This window comes from Moschus berezovskii, chromosome 3 (genome assembly GCF_049115385.1).
Source record: "Moschus berezovskii isolate FMDL1 chromosome 3, NW_MosBer_1.0, whole genome shotgun sequence".
NCBI classification, from domain to species: domain Eukaryota; kingdom Metazoa; phylum Chordata; class Mammalia; order Artiodactyla; family Moschidae; genus Moschus; species Moschus berezovskii.
The window spans coordinates 29,587,718-29,605,890 of NC_142462.1; the positions used below are offsets into that span (position 1 = coordinate 29,587,718).

The 18,173-nt window shown below is 37.8% G+C and overlaps 1 protein-coding gene across 1 annotated transcript in view; it reads right to left on the minus strand.

Moving 5' to 3' along the window:
• DGKB (diacylglycerol kinase beta) overlaps positions 1 to 18,173 on the minus strand; it is an 898,781-nt gene that overhangs the window by 617,013 nt on the left and 263,595 nt on the right. The window contains exons 9-12 of the mRNA XM_088833532.1: positions 17,536 to 17,655; positions 6,559 to 6,676; positions 3,747 to 3,835; positions 3,548 to 3,664 (exon numbers count right to left, since the gene is read on the minus strand). Of these exons, the coding sequence (XP_088689658.1) occupies positions 3,548 to 3,664; positions 3,747 to 3,835; positions 6,559 to 6,676; positions 17,536 to 17,655 (444 nt within the window). The remainder of the gene's footprint in view (positions 1 to 3,547; positions 3,665 to 3,746; positions 3,836 to 6,558; positions 6,677 to 17,535; positions 17,656 to 18,173) is intronic.

Below are 18,173 nucleotides of genomic sequence, written 5' to 3' on the forward strand. Positions count from 1 at the left end.
CCCTGGAATAGGTCATGGCAACCCACTCTAGTATTCTTGCCTGAAGAATTCCATGGACAGAGGAATGTGGAGGGCTACAGTCCATGGGGTCGCGAAGAGTCAGACACAACTGAGCACATGCGCACACACGCATGCGCACACACACGCACACACATTTTACCTAGCCTTCACTGTGAAAGTAATTGTCAATCACTAAGCACTACTATGGGCCTCCCAGGTGGAGTTAGAAGTAAAGAACATGCCTGCCAGTGTAGGAGACTTAAGAGACTCGGGTTTGATCCCTGGGTCAGGAATATCCCCTGGGGAAGGAAATGGCAACCCACTCTGGTATTGTTGCCTGAAGAATCCCATGGGCATAGAATTCTTGTGAGCTACCATCCATGGGGTCGCAAAGAGTCAGACACAACTGAATCAACTTGGCACACATGCAAGCATTATTATGTATGAGATTCTGCACTAAACATATTTATACAGATTTTTCTTAATTCATTTAATTTTTATAAAAAAAAAATCTTACAAGATAGGTATCACTATATCCATTTTGACAATTAAGAAACTGGCCAAAGCTTGTATATACTTTGTCCAAGATTATACAACTATTGCCTTAGTTGTTGAGCAGAGACACTTATAGGAATATGGTCAGTCTAACTTATGACTAAATTAAGACTCAAGTAATTGCCAAAAGTCCTATATTTAAAGGAAGTGATAGCGTTTGTAAGATCGCTGAAATGAAACCAGGTTTCATTCTCTTTGTTTCTCCCTACAATCTATTCCATACAGACTCTATTCAGATAGGCCTTCCTAACACTCAGCTCTGATGGTGCATAGCCCATCACTTTCACAGCTTCTGCTAGCTCTTTACTATATTTATAGCACTTTCTGGGAAGCATAAAGACTTAAGAAAGTAGATTCACTTTGTTTAAAGCCAAGCAGGGGACTTCCCTGGTGGTCCAGTGGCTAAGACTCTATGTTCTCAAGGGAGGAGGCCCCCGGTTCAACCCCTGGTCAGAGAACTAGATCACACGTGCTGCAACTAAAGAACCCATGGGCCACAACTAAGAGCCAGCACAGCCAAATACATACATAAATAGTTTTTTACAAATAAAGGCAATCAGGAGTGTGTCAGTCAAGACCAGATCAACTTTAGACTGAAATCGTCATACAATATTTTAAGAACAAAGTATAGATCATACTAAATATAGAAATGGTCTGAGGTAGATATCTTCTATTTAATCTAGGCAGGGGGAAGAGAAGAGGAGCCAAACAAAGAAACTTCAAATCTCTAAAGGCTTTTGTGTCAGGAGAGGAGGCAGTGCGTAATTTTATAGCATTTAAATTTTAAATACATATTTAAAAATAATACTGACATGTTCACTGCAGCACTGTTTACAATAGCCAGGACATGGAAGCAACCTAAATGTCTATCAACAGGGGAATGTGTAAAGATGTGGTCCATGAATACAATGGGATACAACTCAGCCATAAAAAGCAATGAAACTGTGCCATTTGCCAAGACGTGGATGGACCTAGAGACTGTCATACAGACTAAAATAAGTCAGCAAGGGAAAACCAAATGTCGTATATTAACACAAATACATGGAATCTAGAAAAGTAGTATAAATGGACGTATCTGAAAAGTAGAAATAGAAAAGAGAACAAATGTATGGATACCAAGAAGGGAAGGGTAGGTGGAATGGATTGGGAGATAGGAACTGACATATATACACTACTATGTATAAAATAGAGAACTAATGATAACCAACTGTACAGAACAGGGAACTCACTCTGTGCTCTGTGGTGACCTAAGTGAAAAAGAAATCCAAAAAAGAGGGACCATATGTATACATAGAGCTGATTCACTCCGCTGTACAGCAGAGACTACTAATACAACATTGTAAAGCAACTATACTACAATTAAAAAAAGAAATTAAAAATGGGAAAGAAAATAACACATTTGAAATGTATGAAGGATGGGGAATAACTTGAAATAAAAAGAACAAACAAATTCTGATTCTCCAACTTCAGTTTATGGCAAAATAAAGATATAACTAACAAAAGATGTACTCCCTGGGGAATATAAGAGGAATAGAGTTATATAAGATCTGAAACAAAAACTAAATTTTTTATAGATGCTTAGAAAAGAAAACTAATATTTTAATGAGTACAAGGTTTTTAAGAAATAAAACAGTTATGGACTTCTTAAAACTGAGAAATCAACATGTTTAAGTAATTCACATGTATAGTTTAAATCATTGTTAGACATTTTATTATAATACCCAATCACTTCAAAAAAATAAAACTGTCATAGTTGAGGAAATTTCAAATGTAAATATAATTTAACTGAGTAATAGCTGAAAATGATTGAAGAAAATGTGTTCATTTTAAAAAATGTACTTAATTGTACGTTCGAAATACAAGACACAGTTTGTTTTTCTCATTATCCTGTGTATGTGTGTGTGTGTACTTAAGAAAATTTTTAAACAATGTGTGTGTTGGGGAGGAGTGCTCAGGGCCACTACACAGAAACTTATTTGCTTAACTTTTACCCTGCTCCCTACTGTTTAATTCCCACAATGCAAAAATAATTTGTCTTATAAATAAGATGACTCACACACTAGGTGTAAAGAGAAAACAAAGTCAATGGGGGGGAAATTCAGCCCCATAAATGTTTTTGTACTAAATGGTAAAAAGTGGTTATTCTTAAAAATGTGCCTTCTAATTAATTTCCAGAAATACAACATGAAATACTAGAGGTACTACCTAACAAATGTGTTTATCCCAGAAGTTATTTGAAGCAGCTTTTACAATTATGCAAGCCAAGGAGAGTGCAGATTTCCCAGGAAAGACCAAGTGACCTCTTCTTCATTGTCAATGCCATTAATGGTTAACATTTACATCCATACCTGTATCCCTCAATTTATGACTTAACGAAAGGAGCAAGGCAACAACACATTGTAAAGAAGGGTTGAGTGAATGCTTAGAATCATCAAGAAGCAAAATATGGACATGCTTGCATCTCTACTTAGCGGTGTGGTCATTAATGATTTGCTTAAATTTTCTTGGTCTTAGTATCTTCACTATAAAATTAAGTCTTTGGATCACATTATTCATGGTTCTACCCTTTTCAAGCCTAATATCCTATACTCAAAATAAATATAGAATATGTAGAATACAAAATTCTACCAAAATAGAGTTTCAGGGCAGAGAGCTAGCTGAGCTCTACCCAATCAATATTCCAAGCTCACTGCCCACCCACAGCCACGGTGCCTTGTTACCTTTCTAGAACTCCACAGAGCACAGTTTGAAAGCCTCATGACAGTACTATCTCTAAGGTTAGCTCTGAAATTCTGGACCCTCTGAGGTCAAATTTGACTCTGACCTTTATCCCTTTGGGAGCCACACATGAGATGAGAGGCTCCTATTATGCTATGCTAACTTGGACTTAGTCTAAAATTCAAGATGGCCTTCTAAGACTCATCAGAGAGCATGGGATACAGCGTGTTCATCAAGAGTGAATGGAAGAGATATATTCTCCAGTGTTACTCACTGTGATCTGACACCAAACACAATGCAGTCCCGTCAGGCCCTGGTAACATTTGACCGTTTTGTGGCACTTATCACACTTGGTTGGGCAGTTGCCTTCAACCCAGTAATGATGCATCACCTAGAACAGAACGAGAGCGCTGCAGTGAGAAGAAGCATCCATAAACAACACACTCCAAAAGCCAGCACGGCCACGCACTCACATCAGTGTTCTTCTTGGACTTCACGTAAGTCTTGATACATGAAGGAGGCGCTCTAGCCACGCAGCGCTCGTGGACTGTGTACTTGCAAACTGAAAGAAAACGTGTGCACAAATTCAGAGCTCATCCTGGCCCAGATTGCAGTTTTACAGAGAAAGAATGACATTAACAGAACCTTGTTTCATAGCCACTGCTCCCTAATCAATCCAATCAGCGACATCAAGAAAAAGTCCAAGTCTACTGTTTTTACCATGGAATACAAAAGGCCAATTAGTACAGGAAATATTATGCATGTGAAAAACCAAGACTCTTCTATCATGGCATAGCAGGAAATGCTTAATTAAATCAGGCCTCACTCAAATTTTTCACAATAATTCCCAGATGACAAAAATATTAAAGACAAATTGATGACTGCCAAATGGCTTGGTGTCATTTGTTAGAAGGAAAAGATCTATATTTTACAGAGTATAGGCATGAGAGCAGCTGGCAGGCATGGGAGTAAAAGCCCATGAGTTTATGCTGTTTTGTCTATTGATTTATCTAAATCTTAAATAGCTGGTTAGTCTATTTCCAGAGAATAGATTTAAACTTCATCCTTCATAGCCATCATGGCAATCTGTCTCCAAAAGGAAAAACCTTAGATAGGCAGCATATGGTGTGTGTGTGTGTGTGTGTGTGTGTGTGTGTGTGTGCATGTGTGTATATGTATTTTATGATATATAGATGCAAAAATTAATATATATGTACAAATGTGTATATACACACATATACAAAGATATACATGTGTATGTATATATGTATATTATGGTGTATATATATATATATATATACACACAAAATTACTATGTATATGCAAATATGTATGGGTTTCCCTGGTGGCTTAGATGATAAAGAATCCATCTGCAATGCGGGAGACCTGGGTTCAATCCCTGGGTTGGGAAGATTCCCTGGAGGAGGGCATGGCAACGCACTCCAGTATTCTTCACTGAAGAACCCCCACAGACAGAGGAGCCTGGCAGGCTATCGTCCATGGAGTTGCAAAGAATCAGACACAACTGAGCAACTAAGCACAAATATGCATATATTCACAAATACAAAGATATATATGGGTGTGTGTGTATAAAATGTGACATAAAGTCAATACATACACTTCATTGGCATCTGTAAATCACTACATGGCTTGATTTTGAGTATAACTCAGGGTCTTATAAAGATATTCTTTAATAAAATACTGGTTTCTAATTAAGAGTAACAAATGCATAAATATAGGGAATAAAAATTAAGTAAAAAAGCAACCAGGTAGCTCTCTCAATAAAACATAAAGAAATTAACGACTGCATGGAATTAGAATGAAAAAAATACTAAGTCCACATAATACTTGTATAGTAAAAGTCTTCCCCAATAGCCACATCTGTGACTTCCTTTGGTAACAATGAGGAAGGAAACATAGTCGCTCTTCTCTTCCCTAATGGCAGTAATGCTGTATATTACGTTTGCTACACTTACCAGTTAAAACTTGTGAGTAAGATTCTCACTTTTACATGACACTGCCCACATTATTTGAGAATTACCATTTTGTTTCATAAGCTCCCAATAATAGAAAATACTCTGAAAAATTATTTTCCTTAAAAATAATAAATCCTTGAAAATAAATTACTTCCTTTGTACATGGAGAATATTCTGGGGTAACCAGCCTCTAATGTGGCCACCAGAAACAGCCCTCTGAAGTGGTATGAGGCAATTTTATGTTACTTTATTAAAATCCGTAAACACTTAAAAGTGGTCCTAAAATATGGTTTTTAATGTCAAATAAAACATCTGAAAGTCTTCTTCCAAATATGCTACCAAAGAAACCATTAGCTAAAATTAATATCTGAAAATTATGTATTATATGGAAGCCAGGTAAGAAATTAGATTTATTATAAATGCACAAAAATGGGATGTATCCACTAAACCTGACGGGTTCAGTAAACATACACTGCAGAAAAGGGTATGGTTCACAACGTGCTGGACTCAGAAAAAGTCACCCTTAGTGAGTGGACTCGGTATTCCCCTTGTTTTAGCAGAAGTATCACAGAATGAAAACGTTTCTCAGGAGCACATGCTGTTGGTTTAAAAGTTCTTAATGCCTTTTATAAGTTGATGCAAGCATTATTTGAAAATTCTAGTGGGCAGTATCCCATAGAATAAAACAAATATTACAAAGATAAGTGTGCTGAAATAAAAATAATGGCTGGAATTCATGAACGGGCAAAACTTTGCATTCTAATACCCATTAACCACATATGAAGAACTTCTCCATGATAGAATTAAAACTCATGTGTCTGAGGTACAAGATTAGTTTTTATTCCTTGTGATTTCTTAATCTGAGTGCAAACTGATCAAGTAATTATTTTTAAAAGATTGAAAGGAATAAGCTCATTATAGGAAAACAATGTGAATAAAGCAACTAACTTGGGGAAAAAAGGATAAATATGCATAAATGTAAGATATAAGTATGAGAGGCCAGTGGATATTTTCCTAATACTTGCAGAAGCAATGAGAATCATGAATAAACTAAATTACAGGGGAAAGAAAATAGATTGTGAGTTGGAAAATGTCCTTATTCCTTTCCCGAGAAGAGGGTTTTCCAAAATTGAAGGAATCAAAACTAGAATGACCTAAGCCTTCAGAAACATACTACAGGGAGACATAAATCATAGATACAGGAAGGGTCAGGTTAATTTCTTGACCCTGTCTACAAACAAAACTGTGCTATGAAATCAGCCTTTCCTCACCGGAGGTGATGATGTCCAGGCAAAGGAAACATACTCACAGGAGCAGCAGAGGCCCTGCTTCCCTACGCCGATCAGCATGTTCAGGCAAAGATTGCAGTAGGCAGGTTTGTTAAAGTGTTTGAGTCGCCACACATGCTGTCCGTCATCCTTCACATTCTGCACGGGACGTAAGAGAAACAGATTTCACTTAATGAAATAAACAGTGGAATAAGAAAATGCCAATAAAATTCAGAGCTGGACGGCAGCGTTTGAAGACAATCTGTTATTTCATCCCTGACTTTCTCCAAGATCGCCACAGAAGTCTAGAAAAACACATGTGCTCTAGCGGAATGAGATCCTGCTAACAAATCTCAGATGCTACAGCAACCGACAGATTCTCTTCTAATGTCACAGTTCAACAGGAGGTCCCGAACCAGCATCATGGTCGGCCCAACTGAGCACTCCTGAGATCAGAGGCGTGTCTGCCTCACCTGGATATTTTATTTTTAGGACATTTCCATAAACAAATACATGAATAAAGAAAGACAAAATATTCTTGAGTGGAAGATTCTGAGAGGTGAAAACCTAGACAGAATATATTAACACTTGATCTTAAAGACCAAAAGATCAAACATGGGTCTCCTGCACTGCAGGCAGATTTTTTACTCACTGAGCTACCAGGGTAGCTCCAAACCCTTGCTTAATAGTAGGAATATACAAATTTCAGGATGGTGATTAGGTCTTTCTTATAAGGAAACAGAGGGGTAAAACATTGGGTGAAAACATAATACTTAAAATAAGTTAATGATGGTATTCTAAAGCTTCAGTTGGGGGATTCTTTATATGTTATAATTTACAGTCATATATTTTTGTATGTCTCCGATTGTTAAATTTTAAAAAATAAGTATTTGTAAGGCTCTAATTAATTTTTTTATTTACTTCTCTTTTGCAAAACATGAATGATTATAAAAAAAGAAAAAAATGAATGAATTTAATTTCATGGAAAAATGGCAAAATATTAACACTGTAATTCTCTTTGTAACAATCTCTATCATTCTTTGCCACAGTAAAATCTTGAGTCTAATTAATCCAAAATCTTGGCAAAACTGTAATTATCATTTATTCTTCTAAAATTCTATATAATATCATAATAGCTATCCTCTATCAGATACTTAATTACATTTGCATTGTCCAACACTGAAGTAAAACAAAATAATAGGATGCTTATAAATCTCTTGGATTCCTCACAAGGAGGTCAAGATATTAAATGAAGTTACTATATATTTATTACTTCTTTCACCATCATTTTCTGTATTAACATGTACTCCTTGTACATCATTCACCAAATTTTATCCAACTCGGATTAATTTTAGACATCATTTATTGGTATTCTATAGAAACCATTGCAGGCCTCAGTTCTTCAGGTCAGTCAAGTTGCCATACTTCTTAGAACACACAGACCTAATAATTTTTTGAGCACCTATTAAGTGCTGAGTCACTAATACAAATTCTGTGGGAGTGAGATAATATAAACATGTTCCGATCATCTTGTTTCTCTAAATAATAAAATATTAAAAGTAATGCTTCCTAACCACTTTTTCCTATTCCAATCAAGACATGAACCACCAGATTTTAAGCACTCAATTAAATTCATAGTAACTAATTCTTACATTAGAACCAGAAATGTCAAATTTGCATCATAATATGAAACATTAATGAAAATGCTTCCTGGGAGATAGTTCTCCATGGGTCTCTTGATCATCTGCACATTTTGTAAGCAGAAGAACTGCCCTCTTTTAACAACATACAGCCTCGCATTGTAGAGACCTATCTCCCTCCAGAGCAGAGGGCAGGTTTACTTACAGTCCGATATAATGAAAATAATCTCTCTTTTATAGGCAAAGGTTAAGCAAGCTTGTTTACTGCATATGATAATAGCTTCCCTCGTGGCTCAGACCGTAAAGATCTGCCTGCAACACGGGAGACCTGGGTTTGATCCCTGGGTGGGGAAGATCTCTTGGAGAACGAAATGGCTACTCACTCCAGTATTCTTGCCTGGAGAATTCCACGGTCAGAAGAATCTGGCGGGTTACAGTCCATGGGGTTGCAGAGTCGAACATGATTGAGTGACTAACACTTTTCATTTCAGTTACCCCAAGCCAGAGGGTTCTCGGCTCTGATATTGTTACTTGGCCTCTCTGCAACAACCCAAGAGACTTTACAGGCCTGGAGAACTAGATCAGCTCTGAGACTCCTAATGCTTCTTTGCTGTGAGAGAACAATCTTGGTTTCTGACCCAGACACTCATGTCCTCTGCCAGCACCCACAGAACTGTGGCAAGTTCATTTGTTCACATACAAGTAGGTAACTCTCAGAACCTTCACAGTTCTTGATAATACTCGGCTTCGTTTTCCTGACAAAAGACTCACAAGCTCTCCACAAAAGCACTTCTGCAGAGGGTGTCATGGAGAGGGCATCTCAAGACAATGGGGTTTCATTTTTTTCCCAAAAACTTAAGAAATAGATTTTACAGTAATTTCTGAATCCAATTCTGGTTTGCTTGAGTCAAGATTTCTAGTATCTTCGTTATATGAATGGAATGCTTCACGCGAGTGTGTGCTTAGTTGTGTCTGATTCCTTGTGACCCCCATGTAGCCTGCCAGGTTCCTCTATCCTTGGCATTTCCCAGGCAAGAATACTGCAGTGGGTTGCCATTTCCTTCTCCAGGGGATCTTCCCAACCCAGGGATCAAACCTGTTACTCTTGCATCTCCTGCATTGGCAGGCAGATTCTTTATCGAGTTACCTGGAAAGCCCAGGTGGGAAAGCTTTATATATTTGCTTAATTCTGCTATAGTTTATAAACTGTCTATATTTAAAATTTTTCTATTCCTTCAAATAAGAATAAGAGTGCTTGATACTAAAAGATTAAGAGGCTAATTTTTAAAAAAATATATTGATACATTATTTAATAGGATCAATGCTTAAAAAACATTTTTAAAGTGAAAAAGAGAAAGGAACATTTAATTCTCATATGTATTACTGTTCTCATAATCCCTGTCATTTTATTTTTAAATGAGTGTCCATTCCATGTGAATGAGCCTCCTCCCGTTGACAAGCACATATGGACTAAGTTAGCTGGCATTTTCCTTATCGAAAAATAAACAAGTCTGAACGTGGGTGTTCCGTCAATCAGAACACTTAGCCATGTTACAGGCTGCCACTGATGTACAAATCCATTATCCAGACATAAAACGCTTTACCAAAAAACAAATTAAATAGCTTTATAGCTCTTAGCCGGATACATTGGCAAACTATGCAAAGGATGAAATATGTATGTGACTTCAAGAGAAGAGATTGAAACCAGGAGCCAACTACTTCTCAGCAGTGCAAATTACACTCCAACGCTCTGTATTTTCATGTCTTGTCTTGTCTTATTTAGATGGTAAACTTGGTGGGAGTGGGGGAGGATGGGTCCGTTACTTTATTCCATCAGTGGGGCCAGCATATGCCTATTAGTACCTCTACTGCAAATAAATATTTATTGTCATAGAAAGGAATTCATTTTTCTAAAAAAGCAATGAAGAGCAAATCTGGAAGGTTTGATTCCTGGCCTCTGATGAAAATGTGGATAAGCCATTTCACCTTTATTTTCCTCTCTAATAAAATGACAGTAACCACTTTCCTCGCCCAGACCGTGGTATGAGGTTTCATTATACAATACCTGTGAAGTCAATTTAGCTCCTCAGAAGATTGGTGTTACATAAACAGCAAATATTATTACCATCATTGGGTTGAGTTGTGTAACATCCCAGCATTTCCGCTAAAAGATTTGAGAAGGATGTTTGCAGATTTAAAATGGTTTATTTCATAAAAATTGTGTTCTCCTATTTTTTTCCACATGACTCTTAATAAAAATGTATTCCTGATATTTAGCAAACACTGTATTTTATAATGAAGTAGTTCAGTTCTGTGCTGACATCAGAGAAATGTTTAATGAAATCCAGGAAAATTCAGAGCAGCATCGGGGTCTTCTTCACCTTTTAATTCCTTTTGACCTTTCAAGTCAAAAGGAAGTTTCAAAGAGAAGAATGCTCTTTGGAAAATATTGAAAACTATTTCTTTATCTAGTGATTTGTAAAGTGTTAGCTTTTTCCCCTAAATACCTCCAGGATTGCACACAGTGCTCAAGTGAACTAAGGACGTTATAAATATCATTGTTTTCTAAAGATGGAGAAGGAAGTGGCAACCCACTCCAGTGTTCTTGCCTGGAGAATCCCATGGGCGGAAGGGCCTGGTGGGCTACAGTCTATGGGGTTGCAAAGAGTCGGACACAACTAAGCAACTAACACACACATTTTCTAAAAATGTCAGGGAGAAATTTCACTGATTTCAAAGCCAGAATGCTCCCATTTCCCTGCCAGGCTCATTTCAACTGCCTTCAATTACAACACATAGAGAGCTAAGGTTGCAAAAGGATTCCAGCTCAATCAACAATAAGCACCATTAAATTATCTTACTTTTCTGTCCAAGGTCTCCACAAAATATAAAATACCAAAGAAACTGCCCTTTAAGACAAAAAGAAAATGTAGAGAGAAGTTTTAAAATTCTGAGCAGAGCTACAACCAACTATCCTTCTCCAGATTGCACTTTCTGAAGTCAGGCTCAGACCCTGATAATCTTATGGTTTAAATGCCAATTCAACAGACTGTAACATCACATGGTTATTTTCCTTGAATGACCCAACGTGGAATCTCAAGAATGGCTGCATTTATCCAGCTTCATAACTCCTTTCCTGATTGAGCAATGTATAAACAGCAGAGCAACACTGCAACCAAATTTAAAAAATAGAGTGTAAAACATTACTTTTCCAAATACAGCTTAGAAGAATACATCATCTTCTGCTCTCTATTCATATTCAGCAGGGGGCAAATTTCATCAGAAATCAAACCAAACAATACTTTTACTTTATTGAATCAGGCACAAAAATATATATACCAAAACATTTCAAACAATGGCAAAGTTTAAACTGCCTATGAAGTTTAAAAACCAGGACTCTGAACAAAAATAAAGAAGTCAAAATAAATAACCATTCAAAAATCACACAGGCCAGATTTGGCACCAACAATCCAAGACTAAGAGTTTAAGTATCCTTATTTTAAGCCAGGCTTCTATTTTAATCTGTATTCTAGTTTTTCTGATAGTGTGAATTTAGATATTTTCTTTGAAAAATCTAACAATGATCCCAGATTAAAAATTTCAGGAATTGGAGCATCATTAATCGAGGCTTCCCAGGTGGCGTGAGTGGTAAAAAACCTGCCTGCCAATGCAGGAAACATAAGAGAAGTGGATTCAATCCCTGGGTTGGGAAGATCCTGTAGAGGAAGAAATGGCAACCCACTCCAGTATTCTTGCCTGGAGAATCCCATGGATAGAGGAGCCTGGCAGGCTACAGTACAAAGTTTTGCAGAGAGTCAGACACAACTGAGCAACTTGGGACACGCTCACAGCGTCATTAATTATCTTGTTCATCTAGTACAACAAACGTTTGAACTGAAAGAATATTAGAAAAGGAAAGGGATTTCCTAACTTCTTTTAACATGTCCAGAGAAGATGACTGTCTAGCACAGAATCACCTGGTTAGTTCATAACCAAGCCAGTTATTGTTGTTTAATCGCTAAGTCATGTCCAACTCTTTGTGACCGCATGAACTGTAGCCCAGCAGGCTCCTCTGTCCACAGGATTTCCCAGGCAAGAATACTGGAGGTGGGTTGCTATTTTCTTCTCCAAACTAAGTCAGAGTGAAGGCCAATGTGATAATGTTAACGGCCATTCTATCATCTCTTCATTGGTCCTTACTGGAATGATCTAATTGATCTTTTTTTTCTTTTAATCAGAATTTTCTTTCCTAAATGATTTAAAGCCAGTTAAAAATTGTATTTTATGACAGAATATATAATATGTAATTTGTGATATGGCATAATAACAATATAATAAATCAGGGGTCAGCAAACCATGGTCCTTCAGTCAAACATAGCCAACAAGATATTTATGTAAATAAAGTTTTATTAGAACACAGCCCTGCTCTCTCAATTAGGTGCTTTCTGTGGTTGCTTTTGCACTTCAGTGGCACAGTCTGGCAGTTGCAACAGAGACCTTATGACCCACAAAGTTTAAACTATTTGCTATCTGTCCTTTAACAGGCAAAGTCTGTCATCATTCAGAGTTTATTGCTAGACACAGTTATTTAAAAAATTTTATCCATTCAAAGTAAAATTTTTAAAAAAAATATTCTTAATTGAGATGAATGCTGAAGAAAGAATGACTCAATCTTACACAAAAATTTTTTATTGTAATCAAATGCCCCCCCCAAAATGAGAGACCATTTTATACTAGGTCTCATGAAGTTTGAAGGACTTCTTATAAGGGAAAGAAAATGACTCTTACCCTTTAACATTTGATAAAGAACAAGGTTCTGATAAACTACGATTCTGATTTTGGCACCAAAATAGATATAATGTAAAACAATATAGCTTTAAAGATCCTGTTGGTGGAGAAAACTGAACTACAGTAAAGTCACAACTGCTCTGCCTAACATTACAAGTGAGGACTGCTCTCCCAGGACAGTATTCTATCTGTGTAATTGGGGTAGTACACCACGGTCATTTCCAAATACGCTGTGGTGTTTAGCATGCACTATCAATTAGCATCTACTCCCTGAGCTCATAATTGACAATAGACAAGAATATATAGGACAACATAATAAGACAGGCCTCATATCAAGTGGCTGAATTCAACCTAAAACTTCTAGATTTCTAATCTGATAAGTAAAAGTACGGGGTAGGGTATGGGGAAATGGCTCCATGAATTAAATTCTCTACAGGTAACAATATAGCACATTAATTGCCCACAGAAAAGGAAATAAATCTCAGTTACTAAAAAGAAAAGGCCCTCATCACTCAGTTGTCATTGTGTGATTCCTGGTTTGTAAAAATACTTACCATGTCTGGGAATTAAAAAGCTCTTTTTAACAAATAGATGCCCTGATTTGTGAATATAATTAATAGCTTATCTATTTCATAAAGAAAATATTAAAAACATTATCAGCTTTTTTTTTTTTTTAAGAAGTGAAGAAAACACTCTCAGAATTGTTCTTCACAGGGAAAACATCTACTCTTAGGCCATCTGAAGCTACTGCTGCTGCTGCTGCTAAGTCACTTCAGTCGTGTCCGACTCCGTGTGACCCCATAGACGGAAGCCCACCAGGCTCCCCCGTCCCTGGGATTCTCCAGGCAAGAACACTGGAGTGGGTTGCCATTGCCTTCTCCACTTAGGCCATCTACAAATGTTAAACAATGTAGCCCTGCCATCTAGTGGCCATAACTGGGAACGCAGCTCAGGTTTCTTTGAAACCTGAATTAATTTCTCTCATTAAGCACCCCCCCCAAAATCTTTTAAAGAAATACATACATTATAAATCTAAAAATATCAATATAAAGTAAATTATGTAACATTAACATGATGGACATTGATGGCAAAGACTTTTCATTCCGCTGAGTTAAAGAAGTTGCTGCCAGAAACTGGAAGGAAAGGAAAGGGAAGTCTCTCAGTCATGTCCAACTCCTTGCCACCCTGTGGACTGTAGCCTACCAGGCTCCTCCGTCCATGGGATTTTCATACTGGAGTGGGGTGCCAGTTCCTGCTCCAGGGGAATCTTCCCGACCCAGGTATCGAACCTGGGTCTCACGCATTGCGGCAGACTCTTTACCCTCTAAGCCACCAGGGAAGCCCTCTAGAATCTGTGGTATACCATATTTGTTTAAAATATTTCTAGTTAACATTCATACAGATTTGTGGACTATATTTACCCAGGAAATGTTTATAATTTCACAAATATCTATACTTATTAGTAAAGCTGTAAAAAATTTGTAAGCACTATCTTCCAAAGAAAATATTATTTCAAAATTTTTCTGGGATATTAGAAATATAGATGTTTCCAATTCCCCAGTTTCCTGTAAAACCTGCTACTATCAAATAATTTACTTGCTCATTCCTAAATCTTCTCTCATACTAGAATTTCCATAAATGTTTAAAATAAAAACATTTTCGTTTTAAAAATATAAAATTCCATTCTCGGGAACCACTATCATTGGAACACCTTCTAAAGTTACGATTTTGTCAGTTTATTGTCTGCTGTCACCTAATATTCTGATTTACATATGCCTTTGTCAGAAGGTATATTAAACAATGAAACAAATATTTTTGATGCAGAGATACGTAATAAGTTATTACAAGAAGATACTAGGTTATGTACAGTATAAGAACATGAGACAGAAGAAGTATTGCTTCATTAATTCTCAAAACGTGGAACTACGTATCTCTTAATAAGGATTATATTATCCTTGTTTTAATAAATTATTTACCTTAAGATTAATTTCCTATTTATCATCTATTAGGAATTCTACTTTTCCCTCCTCTAACCATTTCTAAAATCCCATGGGCCCCATAAGATTAACCTGAATGTAAAATAATTTGAAGATCCAGATGAAACAGACAAATTCCACCATCCCAAAGCCCATTTACATATTCCCCAAATAATATGTAAATATGTACAACATATTTTTACACACTATCACATATTTTACACAGACTGCAAGAGCTCTTGAGAACTGACTTAAAAATTGGGTATCTTGAGTTAACTATAGTATAGTCTTATATTTGAAAAACTTATTGCTGGTAAGAAGTATGAAAGGGGCTTCCCTGGTGGTTCAGTGGATAACAATCCGTCTTGCAGTGCAGGGGGTACCAGTTCAATTCCTGGTCCAGTAAGTCCCCAGTGCTGCAGGGCAACTAAGCTCAGCTGCCACAACTACAGAAGCTGTGCTCTAGAGCATGGAAGCTGCGACAAGAGAAACCACTGCATGAGAAGCCCCCGCACCACAACGAGAGAGTAGCCCTCTCTGCAATTAGAGAAATTCCACACATAGCAACACGGACTCAGGGCAGCCAAATGAATAAATATTTTAAAAAGCATGAAAAGATTGGGGGTCAGCAGAGAAGCAATGAACACTATGTTCCTGCATCTCAAAACTCTAACTATTCTATGTGCCATGTTGCTTTCTATAAGTAATGCTCTTTGAATCTAATTATACATTGTACTATCTGAATGTGACAGTTAATTATTATTTATTAAAGCTAAGTATAAAAACCCAGTATTGAATTTTTAAATTAACTATTACTGAAATTCAACCAAACTGGGGTAGATTCAAAGTCACTATCATATCACATTCTGATCTTAGGTTGGTATATTATTCCCAAACCACCAGTTTTAATTACCACTGGAGGCAGTGATATGAGAAAATATTGACAGGATTAGAAGGAAAAACTCTGACAGACTACTACTATGTAAGGAAAACATAAAGATGCTCGCTCCTTGGAAGAAAAGCTATGACAAACCTAGACAGCATATTATAATGCAGACACATCACTTTGCCAACAAAGGTCCGTATAGTTAAAGCTGTAGTGTTTCCAGTAGTCATGTACAGATGTGAGAATTGGACCATAAAGAAGGCTGAGCATCAAAGAATTTATGCTTTCTAATCGGAGAAGGCAATGGAAAGCCACTCCAGTACTATGGCCTAGAAAATCCCATGGATGGAGGAGCCTGGTAGGCTGTAGTCCATGGGGTCGCTAAGGGTCGGACACGACTGAGCGACTTCACTTTCACTTTTTACCTCCACACATTGGAGAAGGAAATGGCAACCCACTCCAGTGTTCTTGCCTGGAGAATCCCAGGGACGGGGGAGCCTGGTGGGCTTCCGTCTATGGGGTCGCACAGAGTCGGACACAACTGAAGTGACTTAGCAGCAGCAGCAGTAGCAGCAGCAATTGTGGTGCTGGAGAAGACTCCAAGAGTCCCTTGGAAAGCAAGGAGATCAAACCAGTCAATCCTAAAGGAAACCAACACTGAATATTCACTGGAAGGACTGATGCTGAAGTTGAAGCTCCAATACTTTGGCCACCTGAGGCAAAGAGCCTCATTGGAAAACACCCTGATGCTAGGAAAGATTGAGGGCAGGAGGAGAAGAAGGCGACAGAGAATCAGACAGCTAGATGGCATCACTGCATCGATGCACTTGAATTTGAGCAAACTCTGGGAGATAGTGAAGGACAGGTGAGCCTGGTGTGCTGCAGGCCACGGAGTCACCAAGAGTTGGACACCACTGAGCGACTGAACAACAATATATATGGAGTGCTGTGGAGCGTTAGTCACTCAGTGGTGTCCGACTCTTTGTGACCCCATGGACTGTAGCCTACCAGGCTCCTCTGTCCATGGGATTCTCCAGACAGGAATAATGGAGTGTTAGTCACTCAGTCGTGTCCGACTCTTTGTGACCCCATGGACTGTAGCCTACCAGGCTCCTCTGTCCATGGGATTCTACAGACAGGAATAATGGAGTGGATTGCCATTTCCTTCAACAGAGAATCTTCCCAATCTGGGGATCAAACCCTGGTCTACTGAATTGCAGGCAGATTCTTTAACGTCTGAGCCACCAGGGAAGCCCAAGTCCAAAATATGCATACACTTACGTGTATATATAATCAACCACCTCGATTATAATTGGCTCCTCCACTTATGGATTTGTTTATCAACAAACTAGATCATCTTCATGAGGAGAGGAAGTATAGAAATGGATGGAGTGTGGTAAGAACCACAGCATGCAATCACACTGGGGTGTTTCTTCCATTAGATAAAATGAGGTCAATAATTTTTAAACTAGATTGCACTTTAAATAGTGGGGAAAAGAGAGCAACCATGTATTAAATAATAAGGTAATACCTAAAATGAACTAATATATTCATGGCAAGTATTACTTTACAAGGAATTACTGTTAAATTGCACAGTGTCATACATATTAGAAGGATCAGGCACTCAATAAATACTTAATTGTAGAAAATAGATGAATTTATAATCAAAATGTATAAAAGAGAACTCCCCTGACATCACCAGGTTACCCCATCTATGTAAATACTTACATTTTCTAAGCCCAGGAGCACAAGGAGTGGAATTGTTGTCATGCCTCCTTGAATCCATTCCTCCAGAGAGACTGTTCCATCATGATCATAGTCAATTTCTTCCATCATTTCATGGAGGATCTGGAATAGAGAAGATGAGGAAAACTTTGAAAATGAATCAATAAAATAAGTTTCATGTGATACAACCAAGTATTACAATGAATTAATTATAATAAACTCTGTGTGTGTGTGCGTGTGTAAGTTGCTTCAGGAGTGTCCTACCCTTTGTGACCCTATGGACTATATAGCCTTCCAGGCTCCTCTGTCCACAGGATTCTCCAGGCAACAATAGTGGAGTGGGTAGCAGTCAAACCCGGGTCTCCTGCCTTGCATGCAGATTCTTTACCATCTGAGCCACCAGGGAAGCCCAATGAACTGTGACTGGCAGCGAACTGCTTCCCAGGTGGTGTTAGTGGTAAAGAACCCACCTGCCAATGCCGGAGACATGGGTTCAATCCTGGGTTGGGAAGATCCCCTGAAGAAGGAAATGGCAACCCACTCCAGTATTCCTGCCTGGAAAATTCCATATGCAGAGAAGCCTGGCAGGTTAAAAGCCCAGGGGGTTGCAAAGAGTAAGACGTGACTCAGTATGCACACCT